We start from the raw sequence: 26,012 nt of genomic DNA on the forward strand, positions 1-26,012 counted from the left end.
GATATAATTAATAATGAAAGAAAAATAAACCTACAACATCAAATGAAGCAGTCATTTTTGTAAAACCAACCTTTAAGTACTACTGATATTCTGTACAAACTGTGAAGTCCACTGAGACAAATGTAACATTTGTGATATTGGGCTATATAAATAAACATTGATTGATTGATTGATTGATTGATTTAAGTCACTAAAATGTTGTTTAAAAAAGCTTTTACCAATGTTGCCCCTTCCACACGGACAAGAAACCATGAGCAGTTTAGTACATTGGAGGCACATGTAATTACATCTTTTATGGCAAAAACCTTTTTCGAGATTGGGTGAACCGGTGTGTTTTGTGTCCAAAGGGATACTTGTGATCAGAGATAAAAAAGCGTCTGTTAGGAGAAGGTTTATAGACCAAGTTGGCGTGAATTCAAGAAGCATGCTCGAAACAATAATCTAAGCAATTCTTTACACTTATATTTCACAGATAAATCATGTCAATGGTTTGCTGGTTTTGTTCAAGTCTGTGGAGCAAGTATTGTTAGAAGATATAAAAGTTTTTAGGCATGATTTACTGTGTCTTTGTCAAGTATTCTCACTTCACAATCTTTTACCACAGCGTGTTAATCAAGTTCTGCCACAACTTGACACATTCAACTAAAGGACTGTATTTCTCCTGCTTCTTTAGTGTGGTAGTTATCAGTCTTTTCCCCTCCCTATGGACACACACATAGAAAAAAGCAATTTGCGCATATTGAATTGCAGGTTTTGATCTTTATAACTCCTTTGAGTTTAGTCTCTCAGTCCAACAATATACACAGTATCATCAATACAATGTAACAAGCAGTCTTACTCATATACATTTGCTTTATAAAGTGCAAACATCAATCCTATAGTTGTAGTCTTGCTTTGCAAAGCCCTGTAGTAACCTGATAAACTCTGTATAAGAGGTGGATGTGTGTAGTAGGGTTACGATCAGATTGTTACCATGCAACAAGGCCAACTTTGTGAGGTCTAATTGTATAGCAACTCTCAATTTCACAACAAAGCACAACTCGAACGCAGGTATATCCAGTCCAGTAAACCTTCAGTGTATGAATGTAGGATATTTTTATAACAAAACTTTTTTAACAAAACTATAAAATATGTTGTCAATAAATTGTCATTTGTATAAATGATATGTATAGTTAATTTGTTCTACCATGCAAAACCGGTATTGTCATTTAAGCCTCCGAAGATGCTTTTTATTATTCTACTTTTCTTCTGCTTTATTATTCTCTCTGTGCATTCATCTTCAAACGAGTGATGTAACCTGTACCAGGAAAGTGTTTGATGATAGGCCAGAGAGATGCATGGCTTGACCAATGGAATTAGCCCAGGTGTGGGAGGCCCCCCCGGTGCATTAATTGTCACCAAGCAGCAGTGACGTGCGGTGAGGTTCATGGCTGGTGAGGCACTGACTCTTTCAGAGTCAAATTTACAAATATTATATTTTGACCTTAATCGAAATATTCGGTTATTTTCAAAAGCTTTTTTAGTCTGATGCTTCGATTAATTTTAAACAGACCGTTCAACAAAAGGATACCCAACATCTAAATATTGGATTGTTCTTTCTTAGTAAGTTCCCATTTTCATTACAATTGTGGTCTTACCTTGACTTGAAGATGAAGTCCATGCTATCCTTCTGGACAACAATCTATTACTTTTTTGTAAAAGTCCTCCTTATCTTCCTCTAGTTTCAAAAGTCTAGCTTGTTGTTTGCGTCTACCGTCTCTGCGTAGAATAACAGTAGCAACAAGAACCTGTGGGCTCACGTGCGCCCCCTTCAGTGCGGCAGAGGTTATGGCTGCCTCCCCTGGTGCTTTTTTCATTGCCGTTGTATGATGAGACCAGCGAGCCTAAATATCATATATACGTGAAATAAGTTATTTAGAGACTATGGATGGTGAGGATAAATGTAATAAAGGGATCTACAAACATTACATTGGTGACCTACAGTGAGATGGTGCAGGCATGCGCTTAGGGCCCGCTTTCCAGACAGTTTCTGTGGGGTGACGCATTCTGAGGTGAGGCAGAGCTCATCTGTGCCTCACCTCACCCCACAGTAACTGGCTTGAGCGCGCTCACAAAATAAGTGCCCGCGTTAAATTAGTTCCCGCGCTCCAGCCAGTTACTGTGGGCTTACGAGAGGCAGAGCTCGTCCCTGCCTCACTTCTCATCGCTGCCCGTAGTTGTAGCGGAGCTCGTCAAATTTGCTGATTTTGACTATAAAAAGTGATTGGAATCATACATAAATCACATTTATAAAACAGATCAGTGGAGACATTTTATTATTATTACTATTTAGTTTTTCTTTAGTTGTTTTTCCGTACATTGGAGTATGACAAGTGAGGCTCTGCCTCCCCTGCCTCCCCTGACTGCACGTCGCTGCCAAGCAGGAACATACAGCATCTACCTCACACTCACATATGGATCAGATGGACCAGGCTTTGATTACTGCCCATGGCAGTATTGATCCTGGTCAATATTTCATTGTATCTGCCTGTCAAGTCAGAGACAAGTGTCACCCCAGTAGGAACAAAGCCATGGATGGTAATCATGTGTCAATGTCTTAGGGTTTGTTATGGATTTGTGGAAAAAACGGTGTACTGTTACCTAAAATCAGTGTAGGAGATGCTTATTTCATTATAGGAAAATACAAAGCTTTAGAAACTAAAGGTTGTTGAAGAATTATTATTTTGAAGTACAAATAGTCTAGTGTCTACTTGACACCTCTGTGAATATGAGAGGTTTTTAATGGATTTCAGTTCAGAAAGAAAGCATAGCGGCCAGTAACTCCAACCAAATGAATGCAGACGAGAGTACTGCTCATTTATGTTCATTTTAAGGTTTTCCTTTGGGATACAAAAATAAATCCAAGCAAAAGGAAGACTGGGGGAGGAGTCACAGTGTCACAGCCCAAAAGGAAGAAGAAGAGTGAGATGTGTGGAAGGTGCTGTGATCCAACCAACAGGTGCAGATTATTACTTTCATCGAGGTCCCTTTGACCCTAACCCTTCAAGACGGTCCTGAACGTACACGCTGAGTGAGAGAGGAAGAGAGAACGAATACAGGAAAGAGGACAAGATGAATATATATAAGGACCCTCACACTGTCAGCAGCCATCATGCAAGTGCCTGAGGGCCCCTTAGCTTTTCTAATGGGAAAATCGAAATGCTTACATTGAACAAGTGTCAGAGAACATTTTTTCTTTATGGACGGGAACAACAAGGAGGACAAAAGAGCCGGGGGAAAAAGTCAAACATATTAAAATTGAAAGGAAATAAAGACTTTAAACAAAGATATTTGAGTGGCTGGAAATGTTGCTGTTGATGTTACCTGTAAAGCTTTACCTTGAAAAGAACAAAACTCACAATACATTGATTGTTGCCAAAGACTTATATGTGACATTCTGCCTTTGTTTTTGCACAAAATATATTTTTAGTGACATGTTCGTTCAATCCCATATACACAGCAGCTATAGCTCACATGTGCACCAAAAAGGTATTAGTCCGCTGGGAAAAATAGTCCCTAATACATTGCACTATATACTTCTGTTAAAGAAGCTAACTCAAAAGATGACCTGTGTATGTGTGACTTGTTTTTAAGATGTAACGCTGGAGGAATGGGCTTGAAACTAATAAACACTTAAGCTTTGCTCTTTATGAACAACTGTTGCCATTTGAGATTCATGCAGGGTTTTTCTTAGCATTAAAAGTCACTTAACATAATTGAAAATAGTTTTATTGTTAAAGGTGACATTTTACAATTTGCTCTTACCAGGTAATGATGATTTAAATGATCTGTTTTTTATCATCCAATATGATAGTCCTAGTGTTCAAGCTTTCTACCCTCTAGTGATTACTCCGGGATATTATAATTACCATAACATTTTTCTTATTTAATATGGGCATAAATAATTCAGGTTATCAAATCACTGATAATGTCTGGGACAATAACGAGTGCAGAGGAGAGACTCTGTCTGTCAGCTCAAATAAAAACACCCAACCAGTAATTAAACTGCAGCGGATAAAACCGTTATTACTCTGTGATTCAAAGAAAGAACCTTCTCTGCGACCAGAATCCTTTCATATGAATAAGTTATTACCACTAATTGACCATAGCTGGAAGCCTGTAGCATAGGATGAGAGAGGAAATGATGAAACTATGAACTGTAGCACATTATTTTCATGAAAATGTGTTGCTGTTTTAAAGCACAGGGTAGAGCTGTCATACACTGTCTTGCTCTCTTTCTTCCACTTCTCTGCTCTTCTCGCTCTCTTTTAATTCCCTGTATCTGCATTGATCTGGTGTCTCATATAATCCTGCTAATTGACCCTGTGTTATAGATTGTAACGATATTTATATCATACACCTACAATATAATGCAGTACGGTGCTTCTTTATTGTAATTGACAGCTGCCTGCCTACAGGGTGGGCTGTCCTATTTCTCCTCTCATTCTCACTTTGTCTTTTCTTTTCTCTTCTTATTAATCATATTGTTTTTTCTTGCTTTGTTTTCTTCTTCTGACACTTGATATAACGTTTAGAACCTGCTAAAATCAACCTCTTTCTTTCTCTGGCACTGATTAATCTGTCTCCCTTTCTCCTTCCTCTTTCAGCTCCGGCAAAGTTTGTTCAAGCACCCCAGTCCATCGCTCGGCCCGTCGGCACCACCGCTATCTTCACCTGCCAGGCACAGGGCGAGCCGGAGCCCCAGCTCACTTGGCTGAAGAACGGGCAGATCCTGGAGCCCGGGGGCCACGTCAAACTCAGGAACAACAACAGGTGAGGACAAACATGTTCCCTGTATTCTTACGTATATGTAATCATATAGGAATTCCTTCAGATTGTTCTGGGTTCAGAAAACAATAACCAAACAAAACTAGAGCTCTGCCTTACATTTACATTTGGTGAAACTTCTCTTTTTCGGCTTTTATTGACATTTTTTTTAAATAGGAGAGGTCTGCTTAGCAAAGTTCTATGGCATCATGTTTTTTAAGACTTTTGCAGTGCTAACATCTGATATACCAATAGGCGCATTCACACTGCGGTACTTTTCCCATGTTCATGTGAACTATTTAGTTCGCATGAACTAAGCTGCCAGCAGCTTCTACTGAAGCCTTCCGAGTAAATCGCCAGAACGCCGACACCTCCTCATCTCCACCGCTCCCATGTTTTATTTTGTGTTGCCATAAGTTAGTCTCTCTGCGTTTCTGCGCTGGGCTAATGCTAATGCTAATAATGCTAATGCGAGGATAATAAAATGGCGGCTTCACAAAACTTTTTGGGAGTTTTACGGGGCGTGGTTTGCAATCCGCCCAGCCAATCAGAAACATAGCTCTTTTCTCACAAGAGAGGCGCACGAAAGTCCCTGCTCTCTAGCAGGGACTTTCGTGGGGGTAAAAAGGTTCACATGAACACATTTTTAGTACCGGCTCTTTTTGGTGTGAACGCGATAAAAGAGTTCACATGAACTAAGTTCACATGAACCTTTGTGGGAAAAGTACCGCAGTGTGAATGCGCCTAATGCATTCTTCATATTTATATTCTACATGTAGGTATATTTAAAACAGAATGGATAATTCCTATTAGAAGATAGGTTGGTACCACTTTTAAAAAGTCACCCTATACATGTATATTAAGACTCTTTAAGTCGTATTGATGGGAAATACAAATTGTGATCCAGCCTTATTAACCTCTTTATTAAGGGTGACTTATTAGAAAGTGGTTCAGTTATTATTATTATTATTATTATTATTTGAATCTGAAAATAGAGCAATGATATAATCCACCACATAATACGAGCTGTCATTAACACAGCGCCGATCTCCTCTCAACCGTGACGACAAACTTGGACCAAGCTCGCAGAAGTAACATGGGTGTCAGTATTAATCACTGCTGCCTTGATCTGATCATTGGCATCATCACATTTTCAATTTATCTGCGTAACTGTTGCCTCTATCACGGCAGCTGCTGGAATACACGCTTGCCAAGACATGAGCCTCAATTTATTTGTGCCTTTGTATGCGAGCAGCGTATTGACTGGATGTTGGAGGCTTTCCCATGGCAGTCCCCAGGAATGTCGTTAGGAGGAGGACCCCGAGACAGTCTCTGCTAGTTATCATTCCCAGTGCCACACACTGTAAAACCTGCATTTAGTGGGTTACAGTACTGTAGGTGGACAGAGATCTATCTTTGAGATAATAGAGGAGCAATTACACATTGGATCTACTGTTCAGCAGTTGTAGATGCTGCATGTGAGTTTTACAGAGTGATAGCTGATAAGATGTCATGATCAATAGTTTTCCTTCACATGGTTTCAAGCACTTGAGTGTCCAGCCTGTTGCTAGTACTTCTGGGTGTGTGTGGTTTTAAACTGTGACACTCCATCCATTAAAGTAAATTCTGCATTTCTGCATTCCTGGATGTGGAAAGTTACATTTCTCCAGTTGACCCTTGCAGCCAACCATCCGTGCATTTTGTTATTATTCATAAAAGAGAGATGTGAAGTGAATATATTGAAGTTGCACCCAAAAAAATCAATACTTGCACTCCGTAGCAGTGAGTGAAGGGAGCGGACACCTCCATCGCTCACACACACTGCTCCACTCCCACTTACCTCCACCAGTCCATATTAGTCAGAGAGATTGAGGAAAGAAGAGAGGGGAAGAAATAAATGAAAAGCCGGACTCAGACATAAAAAAAGAGGAGAAAAAATTAACTGGGGCTCAGATGAGAAATGATGAGGAAGAACAAATGAGAAGAGAGGGAGAAAGATACAGCGGGTTCAGAGAATCACAGCGTTTTCCACTTGCCACCATTAGTGTATGCTTTAGACCTGCTATAATGTGCATGTCATGCATCACAGACTCTGCTCTGTGATTGGTTAAGTAGGCAGGTCTCAGCTTGAGATCTACCATTAGCTAATTATTTCATAAACTCAGCTAGATGACCAGGAAAAGCAGTCAGCCATATGGAGAGCAGGGCAGCGTGATGTGCATCTTTTTGTATTGTGTAGCTGAGCTGTGAGGAGAACAGAAAGAACACATATCAGTCTGAGTCGTTGTCATTATCTCTATTGTCGTAATCATTTGTTAATAGTTTAATGTGAATATCAGTCCTATCCAGAGTGTTAACCCTGAAATTATAGGGTTATTATTTTGTTTTTGATAATGTTACTATTTCCTGGATTGCGTTCATTCGCAACTAAAAATTATTCTAATCATTGATTAATTGCCGATTAAATTATGTTTTTAGAGTTAGAGTTTGGGAAATTTTGACTTGAACATCACAATGTCCCAAACTCTAACCCCAAACAAAAATACTCTTTGTTTATTATTAATAAATTAAAGTAAATCCCAGCAAAGATTCACATTTGCAAACCAGTAGGCTACAGGTGTCATTTTTACTGTTTTGAATAAAAAAAGAATATGAAATGTTTTCAATAAATTGGATCTGAATAGAGTAACTGATTTATGGGTTAGGGTTAAAAATGTGATATGTTACCAGTGAATAATATTCACACCTAGCATGGCCTGGGAACAGTTACCAGAATTGTTAAATATAAGCGTTTCCTCTCCCAGAATATAATTTGGTGGAATAGCGTTCCATGGTTAACATTTCATGTGCAGTACACACATTAGAGGAGAAAGGGGTCCAACAACCAACCCCCATGATTAAATCAAGTCAAGTCAAATTTGTCAAATTTATTTTTTATATTATTTATTTATCATTGGAGCCTACATGCTCTCCCTGCGAGCTATAACCGTCCGCTCAAGTTAAGCTGTATATGAAATTTAAAAAATAAGTTGAAGCCAAAAAAGCTATGTGGTGTGTTTTTAGTGCAGTGGAGGTCCTGAAAGGAGGGAAATGATGTGGCATAGGGCACCATTTACCTCGTGAACCAAGGCAAAACAGCAGTAATGATATGCAAATTGTATTCAACAGCTCTGGGCAGCACTACAATTCTGTTCTTATCTATAGATAGATATACATACTCTATCGGATACGGGAAGCTTGCATATAGTGAGTGCAGTGTACCAGAAATATTTTAATTAGTGTGTGTGTGCACAAACACACAAAAGCACATACACACACATACTGTACACTAAGGCATCTCTCATGACGCTGACCTTCAAAAGCAAATCGGACAAGGGAAGGAAGGGGAATCGATTGTACATTTCATTCATACACATGCATGCACACACATTAATCAAAAAGCAAGTGAGCCCTGTATGTGCACAAATAGCCCCTTGGTGTATGCCATCATTCGTTTTCTGCACACGCATAATCAAACATGAAAATTCGCCAACGTGTTGCACTATCTAGCTTCGTCCGCACGCACTCTTTACACACTTTACACAAACAAGGAAGACACAGCGACGTGAAAGGCTGCATAAGATGCGATGATGTCAGAGAAAAGCCGATAAGCTGCTTCTGTAAACAGAACATTATTGGGCCTTGTTCGCCAGGCTCCTGAGAAACATCCTATTGTAGCTATGAGAAGCCTGGATGAGAGCTGTTACTAATGATGTACTATATAAGGACTTGCCTCACTATAAAGCCACTAAAGCTAACACTTGTTATAATCCAACACGTACAAGCTGTGATCTCACATCAGACAGTGAAATAATCGTTAGGTTGAAATCCAATCTGTGTTTCTTTAAAGTGATACTGTACTGTTGACGAACATTTAGTTCTCTCTTGTGGTGAATGAAGATTTAAAGGAAAGATCCCATAAACATTTGATCAGTTTACTCTCTTTCTGTAAATAATTTAGAATACATGGGATTCTTTTTGACACTGGTGTAGAGAGAGTTTAAGTTGTATAGTAAGGGAAAGAACATGCTTCAAGTGTGTGTGAGCATCGTGGTGTGTTTAATAATTAATGGCCAACATCTGAAGGAACAGGCTGCACACAAACCTGGACATTTCGTTGCAGAATCCTTTCAAAGGGCTTTATTTTTTTCCCTTTTTCTTCTCTTTCTTTCACCCAGACTTGCCTTTCTTGTTTGCGGCCCCTCTCTGTGCCCCACATCCCCCTTTCCTGTCCCCATTACACGGAGCTGGGGCCTGGGCATTGGCCTTGAACTCTGACCCCGCCTGTAATCAGTCATATCCCTGGGCCCTTCCCTCCTCTCAGGCCAGAGACAGCTCATCGTTCCTCCCCTCCCCCTTTCCCACCTCTTCCTCCTGTTCTCCCTTTGTCCCCTTAGTTTTCTCCCCCTCTCCCTCTTGCTGAATCAACAATGGCCACGCTGGCTTTTGATGGGGTGCTGCTCAGAGACAACGGTGAGTAAACACAGCCGAACAACAGGCTCAAGGCCCCTCTGTCAGCCACTCCCCTTGCCCACGGCCTTATCCATCAATCTGTGAAGTGACCTTGAACTGATGAGTAAATGATGGTGTCAACCTGTCAGGATAGGACAGCTTGGCTCTGGAGATCATGTAAGTCAAGCAAAGAGCCCAAATTCAGGCCATATACCTCCCAGACCTCTTCTTCTGTCTCACTCAGACTTCCCATCCTTCTTTTTTTTTCTCACGCCTTGTAGGGATCTTTGGTGGCCTTGCTGTGTTGTTGAATATTAATGTATTGTACAATTCGGGGCAAAACTATTTATTTAAAAGCTCTTCTAAAAAATCATTATAAGATAGATTTAAAGAGTCCCTTGAACCTTGTGTGGTATTGTCCTCTCCTTGACTGAGGATGTTTGAAAGAGAAACTGTTTTTATCTTATTATATTATATATTATTATTACCTATAGAAGAAAACAGTTGTCCAGACAAAGAACTTAACTTATAAGAAGTATTTTTCTTTGCATTTCTAACTTATTTTCATTAACTACATCTCGTAGTCCTTGACTTACCTCAGGTTTTCCTATGTAAAGGTTTTCCTTTTACCTTAATCAACAAAATTGCAATACAGCCTAAAACTAATTATTCTAAACATCGGGCATCCATCAGGTTTGACGCTATTCTCCTTTGCCAAGTTGTTTCTAGAGTCTCTAAAAAAAAACAAAGTATTGGTTCACCTCCAAACATGATGCAAAGGTGAAACCAAAACACAGAATCTTTCTTATCTTAGTAAAACATTAAATGAAGTCTTAGCCAACAAAAAACACTATTGATCCCACATTTTAATCATTTATAAGGGATATGTGAACAATCTAATTTATAAAAGTTAAAATATACAGTATATCTCCAAATTACTTCTCTGTCTCTTACTCATATACTTATTTTCGGATACTCTAAATGTTGAAACCACTAAAGCTTTTATCGTTTTGGAATTTGGAAAGGAAGTTTGGACATCAGGTGTGGTATTTCATAAGCTAAACGTCAGCAGGATCAGACTGCGCATATTTGGCAATCCATGTATACATGTGTCTGTGTGTTCTTGCATGTGAGTGAGCACACATGCCGGCCGCTACTGAACTTTCTGAAGCGCAACGTCTTGTGAAATTTCCCTGCATTCCCCTCACACACCCATGAGGCCCGTCCAGGCCCGGTGGCATCGGGGCAGTGTGTCCCCGGGGCCTCTTTGCGGCGTTTGGTCAGGGCTGCCTGTCTGAAAACACTCCATCCATCGCTGATATGAAAGGCTGTCAGAAATGTGATGGTTGAGTAGTGAGCTGAGGCTGGCGACTGCTGCCACCTCAGGGGTCAGAGGTGAGATTGGCTCAGAGTGGGTGAAACACAGAGGGCCTCTCTGACCTGATAATTGTCCAGATTGAATCCACCTGGCAGAGCGAGGAGAATAATAACTCTTCCACCTCGCAGCGTATTCTGACCCAGATTAGAGACGTACAGTAATTGTATCCCAGCCAGCACATCAATTTTGAAAAGCAAATGGAACGATTCTCTTCTCCATCCTGCCTGCTGACCCGGCACAGCACCCCCTCGTCCTTACAAATCCATCCTGACATACCACGCTGAGGCTGGTTGGACTTCAGCGCCGTGTGTCGATAGCTGAAATGCCAATTTCTTCATGTCCAATTTCACAGGTCCAGAAGGTGGTTGGTCACAGTCCCCATGCACCGCACACGGCTGATATGTAGTTATTTCAATAAATGCCATGCTTTCCCTCACGGGGATCAACCTGGCATTTCTTAATACATTTGAATTTAATACAGCAATTATGCTACCTGTCCGTCATAGAAAGATTAGAATCTGTTCCACAGGTTCTTAGAAATTGCAAGTGTCGGATTAGGCGGGATGCTGCAGGGTGTGGTGAACTCCTGCGGCATTCAATCCTACTGTTTCAACTTAAAGCACAGTATGAGAACCAGGAGCCAGAGGGTTTTCCTTCTTTCAATTGAAAGGCGCTTCTGATCTCTTAAAATGCCAAAACCAAGGTATTTTTTTAAGCAGAGAAAATAGATAAAGTCACAATACAAGCCCTTCAACATTGCCAAGGTATACATTATGTGCGCGTTTTCAATTTTCTCCTGCACATTTTACTCTATCCGAAATGGCGATGGTAGGAAAATTGCATGCAGAATTGTTTTGCGCCACAGGGTCTCATTTCAATAGTATGTTAAATGTTTTATTTTTGCCTTAGGGCAAATAAGAGGAGTGGAATTATTTATTGTCATCTAATAACACCTACTCAACATGCACACACACACACACACACACACACACACACACACACACACACACACACACACACACACACACACACACACACACACACACACACACACACACACACACACACACACACACACACACACACACCACACACGGCTGATACTTCTCCTATAACAGGAGACAGGCCAGTTGGGAGGGAGGGAAGAAGAAGCAGCAGAGGTACAGTAGAAAGACAAAGAGCAGAGTTGTGGATGTGCGACGTGGGGAGCGTCGGGTGGAAGAAAGGGAATACAGAGTGAAGGCATTGAGCGTGGGAGGATGTGTATGTGTGTATATAGGTATGAGTGATGAGGTGAGTACATTATGTGGGGATGGACAGATGAAAGGTTTCACTGATGTAGTTAAATAAATAAAAAATTGAAATAGTGAAATAGATTTATCTACTCTGTGAGTTCGAGTCGAAGACGAATCAGTTTGAAAGTGCATGCTCTGCATGAGTAGTGAGGATCTTCTGTGCGCACTGCTGCTGTCTGAAGTGTGTGATGTGATGTGTGGCTCTTTCTGTAACTTACTCAAACACACACACACACACACACACACACACTTTTGACATGCTGTCACAATGTCACATTCATCTTCTTTGCTCTGTGCAGTCCTTTCCTGAGGTGTGAAGTTACATTACATTTATTCAGTGCAGTAATTTGTTACTAAGTCAAACGTTTGTTCTCAAGACATAAAACTATACAATCAAATGTATCTACTAGAAGAAGATATAATAAGTACTTTCTTCAATAAGGAAAACTAGTTAAAAACAGATATCATTGTTATTGTTTGTTTGTGTTATTTGTAATAATTTGTTCTCTTTGTACATACAATCAGTGCAGACCACTGTCTCATTTGTATGCAAAGATGTTGCTTTCCATCTCTAAATGACAAACACTGGTTATGCATTGTCGAAACGCATTAAAAAGATTTTTGATCAGAAAAACAGATATTAATTCAGTTTTAAAGAAAAGTGGGATTTTTACAATTGTAGTTATGTAACAACTTTGGTACATAACATCATAAAATGTAATTAAGATTCATTTAAAATAACTATTAACATCATTTTAAAATGAACTTCTTTGGGTTTGAAAATTCAAACATCTTCTCTTTCATATTGATGTCAGAGAAACTAAACATCCCCCTTTTTCTTTTTTCTTTCCCACTTTGATTCCTTCCTGTCCCCTCTCTTCTGTGCTGCTCCTCTCACAGCACTCTGACGATTTATGGTATCAGCCAGGACGACGAGGCGATCTACCAGTGTATCGCTGAGAACAGCGCCGGCTCCACACAGGCCAGCGCCCGCCTCACGGTACTCGGGGCCAACGGACTGCCTGGTGTGCCCTCCCAGGTGCGGGCTGAGGCCCTCTCCCCCTCCAACATCCAGGTGTCCTGGAGAAAGCCGGAGCAAAACACGCAGGACATCATCGGTTATGTGCTGCACATCCGCAAGACTTCAGGTAGGGCTGCAATGAAGATCTAGATGGCTATATGCAATAAATTACATGAAAATAAGTCACCATTAGATATGATGATGTGATGAAACGCTTATACTGAAGTGATGTTGATAGACATCACTGACACTGAGTGGCCTGGGGAAACAATTGGCGAGCAGGACTAACACACAAATTACAAATGGTGCCAGCATCCCTTTAATAAATGACTGTCACTCTCATCTCTAATGCTAATTAAGGTGTTTCTATGATCAATTAAATGTGTCAAAATGAACACACAAGGAAGTGATCTCATGTTTCAAGTTGCATTTTGTTGTTAGAAAATCTGAAAAGGACCCCAGAGAGAAACAACCCAACAGCCCAATAAACAGTCTCAATTACTGATAACAGAAACTCCCAGTGCGGGTACACTTCTATCCAATGCCAACTTACAGTGGCAGTGTAAAATCATAAAATCTAATAAATTACCAAAATTGTGTTTTTGCAACAGTACGAGTTCCTAGCCTCTACTGGGAAATAATGAGGATAATTAAATAACTAAACTTCATATATTTTGGCCTTGGGATCTATGAGTGTATTGGAATGATACTGTCTGTGTGTGTACAAACATGTGCATGCCACATGCAGTATGTTTGTTACAGCTTTGGGCAAGTATGTGTGTCTTGTGTGTATTTGTGTGGGGTGAGGGTCTCGTAGCACCAGCTGCTGTTCTCCTCAATAGTTTCATCAGATGGATAATTAAGGGCCCTGGGGGCCAACCAATAGGATCTGCTGTAATTACCCTTGCAAGATGGTATGGCCCAATGGTTTGAGGGCTGGATGTAGATAGTGGTTATGGTTGGTTGTCTCTGGATTGAGAGCAATAAAATGCTTTAACACAGCCTTTGAAACTCCCCCTTTTGCCCCCTCAATCTCCTCTCTCCACCCCTGCAATTCAGCCAACCATCATCATTCAGGCTCCCAGGGCCAAACTAGATTAGCTATTACCTAACGGAGCTGCTCTGATAAAACCAGTGAAATGGGCAATAACCATAAAATCATGACAGAAACAGATTGTATTTATTGTTTCCTCTCTTGATCCCATTTCCACCACTTTAACGCCTGCTCCTGCTTTCTTTTCCTATTTATGTGTTTTCAACCCATCCTCTTCCTTCAGACCCTGCGGAGATGGAGTATGAGGAGGCCCTCAGTAAGGCGACGCTGCAGCAGATCATCCGAGACCTGGAGGCCTCCACCAGTTACTCTTTCTACGTCAAGGCCTACACATCCCATGGGGCCAGCAAACCATCGGACAGTGTCACGGAGACCACTCACGGGGAGGGTGAGCTGGAGAAAGAAGAACACAAACACACAGCATATCTATCACCAATAATAAACATGCTTGGAGGTTTGCAATATAGATTTGAACTGCTTGCTGAGAGTGGGAAAAATGAAAGATTTTGAGCTAGTAGTCATCACTTAACTGTAAATCTTACTAAATACGAGTAGTCACTATTCAAACCACAAAATATAAACTTCGACTATCATATTGTTGCAGCATTTTGATTAAGGGTCTGTGCTGTGTTGCAGTGCCAGCGTCCCCTTCTCTCTTCACCAAGGTGATGAACAGCAGTGTTATACAGGCAACGTGGGAACCTTCCTCCAAGATGGGCCAACAACAGGGCTTCAGACTGTACTACAGAAGAGCCCACACTCCGATGTTCACCGGCCCCATCCTCTTCCCTCGCAACGTCACACAGTACAACATCACTCAGCTGGGTGAGATGTGTAGCTCGTTAGGATTTAGCTTCATCAACCGACTGATCTCTATCTTTAAATCGTATTGTTATCTTCATTAAGAAACCTTATTTGAAAATTGTGATCTGGGTGCATAAACAAGCAGCTCATAATCTCTATGTGGAGCTGTGCTGGAGATTAAAGTATGAATCAAAGCACAAACAAGTTATTTATGAATTTCAACAAAGAAAATGAGTGAAAGTGTCACAATTTCATCAATCTTTTAGGTTTAGTTGACTTAATTATTGATTTACTGTGGCTTAAAAGACATATCTGAACATCTCTTTCCATCTTTTCTTTTTGTGCAGATCCTTCTCTGGTCTATGAGATAAAGCTGTTCGCATACAACCAACACGGAGATGGCAACGCCACCATCCGATTTGTTTCTCTTCGAGAGGCGTTGGAGAAATCTGGTAATTGTCTGACACATCTTTATGTATTTACACACTGTTCCACATCACATCCAGGTCATCTGATTGTATTGCTTCTTCCTGACTTAGCTTTGTTTACACAAACTTTAATGATTGTTTGACTGTGAGGTGTGCTGTGTCTCCTCAGTGTTGGATGCCCCATGTGACTGTGTGAAAGATGAACAGAGCAAAACATCCACCACAGGCATCATAATCGGCATACACATCGGAGTCACCTGCATCATCTTCTGTGTGCTTTTCCTTGTCTTCAGCTACCGCGGCAGGTCAGTACAAACATCATGTGTAAACCAACAATTGTAGCAACTTAAATAACTTTCCAATAATGGATGTTCCAGGTTAATGTCTGCCTATCATGTGTGTGTGTAGCTGAGTTTCATGTGTGTGTGTTCATGTAATCCCCAGGTTAATGATGTGTAAGGCGGTTCAGGCCACCCCCCAGGCAGGGCACAGCGCTGTGCTGGAGTCCTCCTCCTCCTCCCAGGGGGCCTCTGGGCTCAACGGGGGTGCCAGGAGAGAGATGGAGGTCAATGGCAGCACAGCTGGGAAGAAAGTGGCCGACAGCAACGAGCTTGAGAGACTTTTTACTCAGCCCACCACACAAGATACACGCATGGTGAGTCCTGGTTACGAGAAATTATATAAACTGAAAGCCATTTTGTTTTAAATGTGACATGATATTACAACCAAAAATGTCCAATGTTAACATCTAGCACAGCTTACAGCCTCATTTCCTGGTTAAAGTTTGACATGCTGCACGGGCTTTAACTGTGCACAGTCACGGTTTTCCTGTTCAGAGATTATTAACAACCTGACAGGAACATCCACTTTGACTTTAACTAGAAAGCTTGTTTTAAAAGCACCATTAAGTATAATCTTTTTATCTCTTGTGTTCTTGGCCACATTCTAATATCTCAGAAGTTACTTTGGTAAATGTAGTGTTTCATTAACTGAAAGCCTTGCCTGGAGCTGCAAAAAAAATATCAAGCTGTAATAAAGTGTAGAATTTGTAATCTTTACATCTGTTGTACTTTTATTCTCAGTCATGCCCAATTTATTTCCAAGAAGGCATGTTAAACAGCTCCATATACTTATTTATCTTGATCAGAAAATCATATTTAGCAATATGTGTGAGAGGCTGAACATTATGTGTAATGGCTTTAATCCAGGCTTTAAAATGTGTACCACCTTTTGAGCAGAAACAAACAACAGTATATGTTTTTTTTTACCTCCAAAATGTTTCAATCTTTTCCTAAAACCAAAATATTACCTAAAGCATTGTGTCTCTTTGGTTTAGAATAACTGCAGGTTCTAACACTCACGACTTATTGTATTACTACATTTAGGCAAAACCTTAGGAAGAACATTTGGCGTAGGCTAAAGCTACAGTGTTTTATACCAACCTTATTGTGTGATGAAAGCACTCAAAAACGAAGTCGAGGTTAGGAATAATGAGGATAAACAAAAGCCCACAGGCATCGTGGTGGCTGGGAACCTGCCATGTTTCCTGCCTATCTCTACAATGTGCTCTCTATCTAACTCTATTTATAATGCATGTGTTTCAGTCTGACTCCTACGTGCTGAATGACACCCAGCTGTCTACGATACCGCTGGACGAGTTTGGGCTGGAGCGAGAGACGCAGTTCCAGGAGCGTCCTGCAGCCGGAGCGGGTCGGCAGGACCAGGGCTGATCAGGACGAAAGGCCCCTCACACAACACTGTCCACAGTGTCCACTTAGACTCTTCTCTCACTCAGGTTGACAAGTGTTTCCTTTCAAAGTAGTTTTTCCTTTTGTGCAAATTTGGTCTTTTGTTAATTTTCTGGTGTTGGGTAGCACACAGAATAGAGGCCCCAGAATGTCCTTGTTATACAATGATGATTTAATTTTTAAGTTTATAAATATATATATATACGTATATATCTTTATCACCTATATGTCAAAGTGGTTATAAGTTATTGGTCTTATCTCTACTTTTCTGTGGATGTCAAAGACTCCTGCTGCCTGCTCACACTACCAATGATTCCACCTTATCGCTCGCAGAAGACCTTAGCCTTCGTCCAGGGACTCGATGTATTCTGTCTCAGGACATTGTTTCAGTGATACCAACATATTAAATGAGGTCTTGGCCTTCATACAGGCTCTAGACTTGACTGTGTGAACCTTACGATTCAACAAAAACCTACCTCAGCCGGAATGAATGTGTTGCGGGAAGCTTTTCGGGACATGACCTTCCCCTGTGCTCACAATTACGTTACATGCGGAGGAACTGATTGGTTAAAAAATTACAAGATCAGGTGCCGCACTACCTCAGATGTCAAGGATCGTCTCTCTTCTCCTGCTTGTTGAAGCAAAACGAACAAAAAACGAGTATCCAACATAAAGCACTTCCAAATGCTGAAGTTAATGTTCTACCTCAAGATAACAATGTTAATGTTGTCGCTGTTGTTGTTGTTGTTTGTCTGTTTATTGCATAATGAAAAACCCTATTTTCTCTCCCCTCTGTGAAATCCTGGTTTCCCTCTGTTGATGAATATGGTGTTTGTAGATACAATGTCAGTACCCTCATGCAAGTTGACAGACTGATACCCTGTTGTATGAATTACAGTACCTTAGGTATGAATAATGTTGTTCCATTTTAAGCTTTTTTTTTTTTTTAATGATAAGAGCGTTAGAGATACACTGCATTGCTAATGATGTTTCCAGGGTTCTTTACTGCTCAACGAGTCATATTACATCATGTTCAATTGGACAGCAGGCAAAATGATGTAATATACAGACATCATACATGTGTGTTGAAATAGCGCTGTGATTGAATTGTCTATTTGTGTGAGTTTGTATGCAGATTTTTTTTTGTTGGAATTAATGTTTTCATAGGTAGGCTATATGATTTTTGTAAAACAAGAATATTAAGCACAAATCGTACCCAACACATTATGTCACAGTTGTTGGTGTACTGACTTAAAGAAATTGTTCTGGCAAATACGCTTATTGCTGACAGTCGCATGATACCACTCATGTTTTATCCAAGAAGCTACGGCTGCTAGACGATTAGCCTAGCTTAGCATGTACAGTGCAGCACATCTTCTCCCCTAAAATCACATTTAAATATTTAAATTACTGTTTGAGCACAAATAAAATAAATGAGAAATAACTAAGGTATTAGTGAGCTTCAGAGGTTCTAGTTTGCAGATTTGGTTAGAGCAAGGTTGGCTGTTTCCCGTCATTGATTGATTGATTGATTGAAAAGTTTATTAACAGCTTGTATATTGGGTACAGTACAGTACAGCTCAAAACATACAATTGTTAAGGGGATGCAGACCAGAGAAAGACTTTCGTCTTGTTTACATCAGGGTCCCCCATTTCCAATTCATCATAACATTCAAGTCGTTATGCTTAGCTAACACTTCCCTCCCAGCTCTATCTTCATACTTAGATGTTGGGAAATACACACATTTTCTTTATTTGTATATATAAGGCTCAATTAATGTACCTATTAGGGGGGATTATGTGCTGGATTATTTATTGACTGTGAGCAGTAACTCCAACTAATCATGACATATTTAACGGACAGATGTGAGAGGTGTATTGGTCTTCTCTTACCTGATCAAAACAAACGAGTAAGCGTGTTTCCCAAAACTCAAAACTGTTCCTTTGATTTGAATGGGATGCAGTGTATGTCTAACCTCATTCTGGATATTTTTTGCTGCAGTGCTCTTATTATAGTGATGTTATTTTCATGTCACATTATCTGCCTCCTTTTTTAAACAAAGTAGTAGCCTTTCAGACTTACGGTGCCCAGGAGACATGACAGTTGCTGGTCATGCTTGACTATTGATACTTTCTTCCTCAAAAAACGCAACTGCTGCTCAGCCTCCTCCCTCCTGTCAACACTGACTGGTTTAAGTGCTTCAGGAATACCATGTTCATAATATCGCTGGATGTTGACGATTACAGATGTAGTGTAGAGCAGGGTGAGGGTGACTCTCCAATCACAGGGCTCCTTTCCCGGCTCTCTGTTTCTCAGTCGTCACATACTGTACAGGACTTGCTCTGATGCATCATGGTTACCTACCTCAACCCTGTTTTTGGCTTTTCTCTCAGGTCTTAATGAAGGAAAGACACAGAGTATGAACAAAGGATTAGAAGAATACACACATACTTATATAAACATTTACATATATATATATATATATATATTACAATGGTCGCCACATGCTGGTCAGACAGGAAAAGGGTATACAGTAAAGGAGGGAGAACTTTTTCAGGACTTTTATCTCGTGCACTTAGGCCTACTATTAAAAAAACTGTTCAATTTCATGCTTAGTTTCAAGAGGATGTGAATGTATAATTTGGTTCATTTTTCTTCATATCACAAGCCTTCAAGGTGTTTGACTATATATTCTCTGTTGAAGGTTGATCACTGAATAAGTAAACTGGAAAACATAGAGAGGGTGGCACTTACAACTCCAACACTTACAACTCAAATGAATTCATTCCGTTCTTGCTCCTTAACCTCAGGTTAATTGGTTATTACCTAAACCATGCTACATTTACGGTAAACATATTGGGAATTTCTGACAGGTGCCACATTTCCACTTAGCAAAAACAAGCACAGAAGTATAAAAGTTTGGCAAATTAGCCATTTGTTTTGATGTTTGCAGTGTTGACCTAAATGGTTCTGTTGCCTCACTTCAGTGCAAAGCTAACATTGAGTTGCACTTTGCAAAGGCAACTACACCTTTACCTTTATCTACATTGTTGGTGTTTAATCCAAAAAATGTTGTTTGGTGTAAGCTGGTCAGCTCACTTGGTAGCTATTTTTCTGCCAGCTTTCAACAAAGCAACAACTCTCTGCTATACTGAGAAGCAGCAGAGCTAGCAAGGCTAGCATTTGGTGGTTTTACAGTTTTACCGATATTGAAGCTGTTAAGTAAATGAAGCATAATGAGCAATGAAAATGTAGGAAATTGGAAAATTAAGAATTGACATTCACCTTGACAGTTGTTTCTGTCCCCACAGAGAATCACCTGCCACCCTCGTGTATTTTTGCAAACCTGCATTAGACACAGTTTATATTGTAGTGATCACCATCGGTACTGTAATGTTATGCCTTATGAATTTCTTTGTCTATGCTTATTTGTTTGCAGATGTTTTCCCTGCATTCATTTATTGTATTTAATTGTACGCTCTGGTGTTAATATTATGTTACAAGTGTTGGAAAAACAATAGTGGTACTTCAAGATAGCAGAAACAAATGTCTCCTGCTTGTATATTTGTATACCTACCAACGTGATTATGTAATCTCCAGGGCTGCTGCAGCCTTAATCAGTGTATTTACTGTTGAGAGTAATTTCACTGGGGAAACAAGTGGTGTGCTTGTCTCTCTTCCTTCCTTCCTTCCTCTGTCCCTCGGTGTAATTTAGGGTTAATATCCTGCAGGAAATTGCCCACATCTCACCCGTGGATGTGACAGATTTTAGTGCTATACTGTTTAACCTGATTCACTGGGGATGTGGTGCAGTGACGATCATGTTTACGTGATAAGACTTTGATAGGTCAGGTTGTCATTTTACTGTTTAATATTAGAACTTGTGTGATTTACCGGAGACTGACTGGCTGCTGTAACTCCATCAGCAGAAGGAACAAAGTTCCTTCGCTGACACAGAGATAAAAGGGCCTTTGTCTTGTATATTTTGCAGCCTTGGGAAGTGCTATATCACCAACTAAGCTCCTGTCAGTAAGCCAGCCTCTGTTTCTCTATTAAGGAATCCTGAACTTTGGACAGGGAGAGTGTATGCTCAGGGACTCTGATCCTTAGCGGGCCACACTTGGCCTTCTGGAATTTACAGCATTTCCCTCTTTAAATTCTGCTAATGCCCAGTTAAGGGATGCCTTTTTTGTTGGTCATTTTACATAAATAAAAGAAATAGTTGGCAGGATGATAAACATGTCCTCTTTTCCTCAACTTCAGGGAAATCACATTCACAAGGACACTTCAGTTTTTCTTTAGATCTCAGTCGAAGATTACTGTAAAAGTCTATAAATCTTCCAAAAGTCTGCCTGGATTACCCTAGAAGTGATCGTCTTCTGTGGTAATGCTTCTTGCTGCGTAAAACCTAAATGACTAAAAACCTTCTGTAGTTCTCTCTTTAGTGTTGATATTCATTCTAATGCTGTAACTATTCACTCAATACATCTATAAATAAATCGGCATAACAATTTATTAACCGTTTAACACATTTCTCAAGCACTAAATGATGGTAAACTGAATATTTTTGGGTTTTAGACAAAAAGTATTAAATAATTTATCTTGAGCTTCAGGCAAATCAATTGTTTGGGACATTTTACACTAATGTTTTAACTGTCAACTGAGACAATAGTTTACTGAAATAAATAAAGGTATTACATAAGTATTAAAATAAATTAAAAAAACATTAGTTGCAGCTGCATTTTATTCATACTTCTTCTCAGGTTCTCACAAAAAAGGCATCCTGGGCTGGGCATGTGCAGGATTTGTTTTGCATTGCCAGTATCAATGGTTGATCTCAAGGGCAAGTATGTTTTGGGTAACCTGAAATATTTTCTCTTTGGTTTCTCTAAAAGTCTAAAGCCTCTGCTTGAAATACATTACCTTTATCTGATATGGTATTGATCATTGTGGCACAAAATGATCACCCGATATGATTGTGAATTGATTAAATTTCCGATGCATTTATCTCTCTGTCGTTCTGCTCTGAGACCCCGATGACTGTACATGTCAAATAATGCTGAGTTTAAAGATTTGAAGATGGTGATTTAATGTAAATGTACTTTAATGTTTGAGATCAGTATTATATTTTATATACCTCTGTCAGAGAGAACCCTACAGTAGATCTGCATGAGAAATTAAAAGCTAAAGTGTTATTTAAGCTGAAATGAAAAGTGTTGGTTAGCATTATTGGACTTGTGATGGTAGCTGATATTTAGACAAATAATGACAGAATAATATTGTGAGCTCAATATGGTGCTATTGATGGTCACTGTTGGTCAATCTGTTTTGATGGTGTGTATTGATGAAAATAGGTTGAGTGACCTTTTTTCCGTTGATAAATCTGTCTTGCTCTCGCTGATGTCTGATTATCACCTCATCTTCATCCTGTTTCCACCAGTCATCCTCACGAGTGACTCGGGGTGAGATCCTGTCAGTCCTGTTACCTTTTAAACTGACAAGCTGTTTTGATTTTCCTTCGCAAACCCTCTTTGCTTAAGGACAATGTCTGTTCTGTATTGATGTTGTCAACACTCTCTAAAGCCGCTGGGTGATCCCTAATTTGGCCCCAGAAATAAGAACAAAGCTCCTGGGTCAGATCTACTGTGCATGCAGGTGATAGACCCCCCCCCCCCACCCCTTAAAACCTGCCCTTTGAGGTTAGCGTCAAACATGAAGGTGAATAACAGCTTGTCAGTTAAAAACATCTTTGTTTAAGCTTTCAGAGACATGCATTGTAAAATCAAAAGCACCACATTCACGTTTGTGATTCTCAGTCTAAGCTTTGATCCTGCAGCACTGCAGGCAAAATAGTTTTATTTAGTCTAAAGATAAAATTATGCCGATATCTTGTTGCCATATTTAACCATGTAGGCGTAAGAATATCTGACCTGCTCTTGCCCAATGTTGCTGGTTTGTATCCAGAATTGTACTCATATGCATAAAATAGATGAACTGAGGTGAAACTATTTGTAATTGTTTATAGATACCACCAGTTTTTTACTTTATTGGCATTGTCAACCAGGACACGACCAATGAAAGCATGGCTGTTATTTATGTTCACCATCTCTTCTGGATAGATTGATATATTAACAGTATATAAGCTGTCCTGGTTGAGATGATATAGGACAGGAATCTTATCACACACAAAACTAGTTATGTTAGGTTTTTGGAAATAAAAAAATGTATGGCTTTTTTCAATCAGTCTTTTATGTATATGCATTCACAGAAATAATTGTTGTCTTCACCTTCAGTAGAACATGTGACAGCAACAAAGGGCAAGAGAAGGCAAACGCTGTCAGCCGTTTTATTCTAGCTTCAGTTTATTTTATTGATACAACTAAATATGTTTGTGTCTATGCAGTTTATCATAATTTTTAAATTCCTACAGGGTTCAAATGTGGTGCCAACCTGAAACCAAAAACCATATGCATTTACCAGCTGTGTAAACTACTTGTTTATGTCACAAAACAAGCCTCATCCATTGTGTTGCCTGCGTTCAATTAACAGATCGACCAGTTGGAACAAAGGAGCACAGATCTGTAAAGCCAGCCTATGATCACACATCTGTCTATCTGCAGAGGTCACTGCCTCTGTCTGTCTTACTGTTTCTCCCACAGTTTAATTCAGGTCAATATGAGATGATTTAAAAAGCGTTCTCAGAGCATTGTCAGGGATCACTTCTGTATGTTTCCACAAATGTATGTTTCTACACTCTCTAGACCAAGGTGTTGAAGTTTAACTCTGTATACATATCCACATACAAAGTGTGTGCTGTATGTGTGTATGTATGTGTGTAAAAACATAGAAAATGTTTAGTGGTTTGTATTGTTTAAGGGTTCATTGTGCAAAACTGAATAAAAAACAATAACAGTGATAATAAACTAGCTCTAGAAATAAAAAGTCCAGAGATTGTCTTTATTTGAGTGTGTGTGTGTGTGTGTGTGTGTGTGTGTGTGTGTGTGTGTGTGTGTGTGTGTGTGTGTGTGTGTCTAAGACTTGAGCTTGGTGGATAAAGAAGTGTAATTTACAGCACAGATGTGTTTGCTTGCTTCCTGCGGTCCTCTGAGATGCAGCAGATCAATCTGGTGCATTCTCCCTACTTTACCTTCCTGCTGTACTGTTCAGCACATTAACTCATGGCCTGCTGGACAGACAAAGAGTATTGAGCATGAGGCCCAGAGCTCCTGGTCGATAAAGGTTGGTGCCGGTCCTCTAATCACTGTGAATCCCAATGCGTGATTGAACTTGGAGACAAAGGGGAAGTCAGATATAGATCAACCTCCTCTTTCTGGTCTCTGCTTTCAATCCAAAGACAATTCCAGTTTGTTTTTATAGTGTTGGTTATCCTTACCATCGTTGATGAACTGGGAATACAACAATAATAATTATAAACAAGTCCAGCGGTGCAGGAAAAAAAAACTGTCAGATGAGTTTTTAAACAAGCCCAACTAATTTAGAAGAGGAAATGAAGGTTAATGGTAAAATTATCAAACAAAACAATCTCACTTCAAGGTCCATTGAGTAGCTGTTCTGCAGCGTTGGATCATATCACACAGTGGCCCTCAGATGTTACACAGATGTTGAAACCTTCATTTTTCTGAGCACTTAAAGAACTTCCCATCGAGATTGCTCTTGATCTTGGTTAAATTATTGCCCAAACCATCAATCATCCATCCAGTTTACTCGCTGATTTCCCAGTTTCCTTTAGTCCTTTGACCTATTGTACTTGCAGTCTAATTCAGTGGTTTGCACAATATGTCTTAAATACTGTATACTATCTTGAATATCTCACTTTGGAGATGCGGGCAAATTCACAGATCACAGATCTCAGTGCATTTACCCTGCAGTGTTCTCTTATAGTAATCAATAAACTCTGGCAAAGCTATGAAACATTAGTATTTGTGCAATTCCCAAGACACACACTCTCAGTTTGTGTTCAGGACAGTGCTTCTGTAAAGTTATGATGGCGAGTAAAACTACAAATTATTTTGTACTTTCCGTAATATCAGTGATTCACTATATGATTTTGCAAATACTTCAGCAACTGTAGCATCCTGTGCAACATCCACCCTGTGTGCACAAACTCTCATGTGTAAATACATGTGTTCTGCACTGTGGCAGAGTGAAGGGGATTGTGATCATTACAGTAAGTTTCTTCTTTATTTGTAGTTTAAATATAAAGACAATAGCATCCCATTTATTTCCCATTTTTACCAACACACACACACACACACACACACACACACACACACACACACACACACACACACACACACACAAAGCAGTCCAGACTGGCCGTGTAAAGCAGTGAAACTCTATCCCCGGCTGGACCACCTCAACTGGGCCCCGGCTCCTCCTGACCCCACAGCTTTTAAAGTGAGTTGGGAAAGGGGACCTCAGTTTCCCAGAGAGGGCCCAGAGGAGGAGAGGGGGGGTGCAGCTGTCTTCTGGCTTCTCACACCGCACGCCTTTTAGCGGCTCAAAGGGAGCAGCCAAGAGGGAGGGAGGCCAGAGGTCACACCAGCGAACTCTCATATTATTACCTACCTCTGATGTTCCCTGTTTTTATTTTTTTACTGTTTCCAGATTTCCCAGCCGTAACACACTTCCCAGGTGACATCCCTCCTCTCACGTCGCAAATAATCTGAACCGTCTTGTCAGCTCCTGTTTCTTTTTTAAGTGCGGTCCTTTGTGTGTGTGTGTGTGTGTGTGTGTGTGGTGTGTGTGTGTGGTGTGTGTGTGTGTGTGTGTGTGTGTGTGTGTGTGTGTGTGTGTGTGTGTGTGTGTGGTGTGTGTGTGTGTGTGTGTGTGTGTGTGTGTGTGTGTGTGTGTGTGTGTGTGTGTGTGTGTGTGTGTGGGGTTTCAACAAACAATTAGATATATTATGGGCAGGCTTTACATAGTATTACCACAATGTCAAATAACTTACTTATGAGTAAACATT

The 26,012-nt window shown here is 40.1% G+C and overlaps 1 protein-coding gene across 1 annotated transcript in view; it reads left to right on the forward strand.

Moving 5' to 3' along the window:
• Positions 1 to 23,947, forward strand: part of igdcc3 (immunoglobulin superfamily, DCC subclass, member 3) — a 62,357-nt gene extending 38,410 nt beyond the window's left edge. The window contains exons 7-14 of the mRNA XM_034218154.1: positions 4,647 to 4,812; positions 12,871 to 13,118; positions 14,269 to 14,433; positions 14,682 to 14,870; positions 15,197 to 15,301; positions 15,447 to 15,582; positions 15,722 to 15,932; positions 16,882 to 23,947. Of these exons, the coding sequence (XP_034074045.1) occupies positions 4,647 to 4,812; positions 12,871 to 13,118; positions 14,269 to 14,433; positions 14,682 to 14,870; positions 15,197 to 15,301; positions 15,447 to 15,582; positions 15,722 to 15,932; positions 16,882 to 17,007 (1,346 nt within the window). The 3' untranslated portion in view covers positions 17,008 to 23,947. The remainder of the gene's footprint in view (positions 1 to 4,646; positions 4,813 to 12,870; positions 13,119 to 14,268; positions 14,434 to 14,681; positions 14,871 to 15,196; positions 15,302 to 15,446; positions 15,583 to 15,721; positions 15,933 to 16,881) is intronic.
• Positions 23,948 to 26,012: the final 2,065 nt, after the last annotated feature.

This window comes from Gymnodraco acuticeps, unplaced genomic scaffold (assembly GCF_902827175.1).
Source record: "Gymnodraco acuticeps unplaced genomic scaffold, fGymAcu1.1, whole genome shotgun sequence".
Classification (NCBI taxonomy): domain Eukaryota; kingdom Metazoa; phylum Chordata; class Actinopteri; order Perciformes; family Bathydraconidae; genus Gymnodraco; species Gymnodraco acuticeps.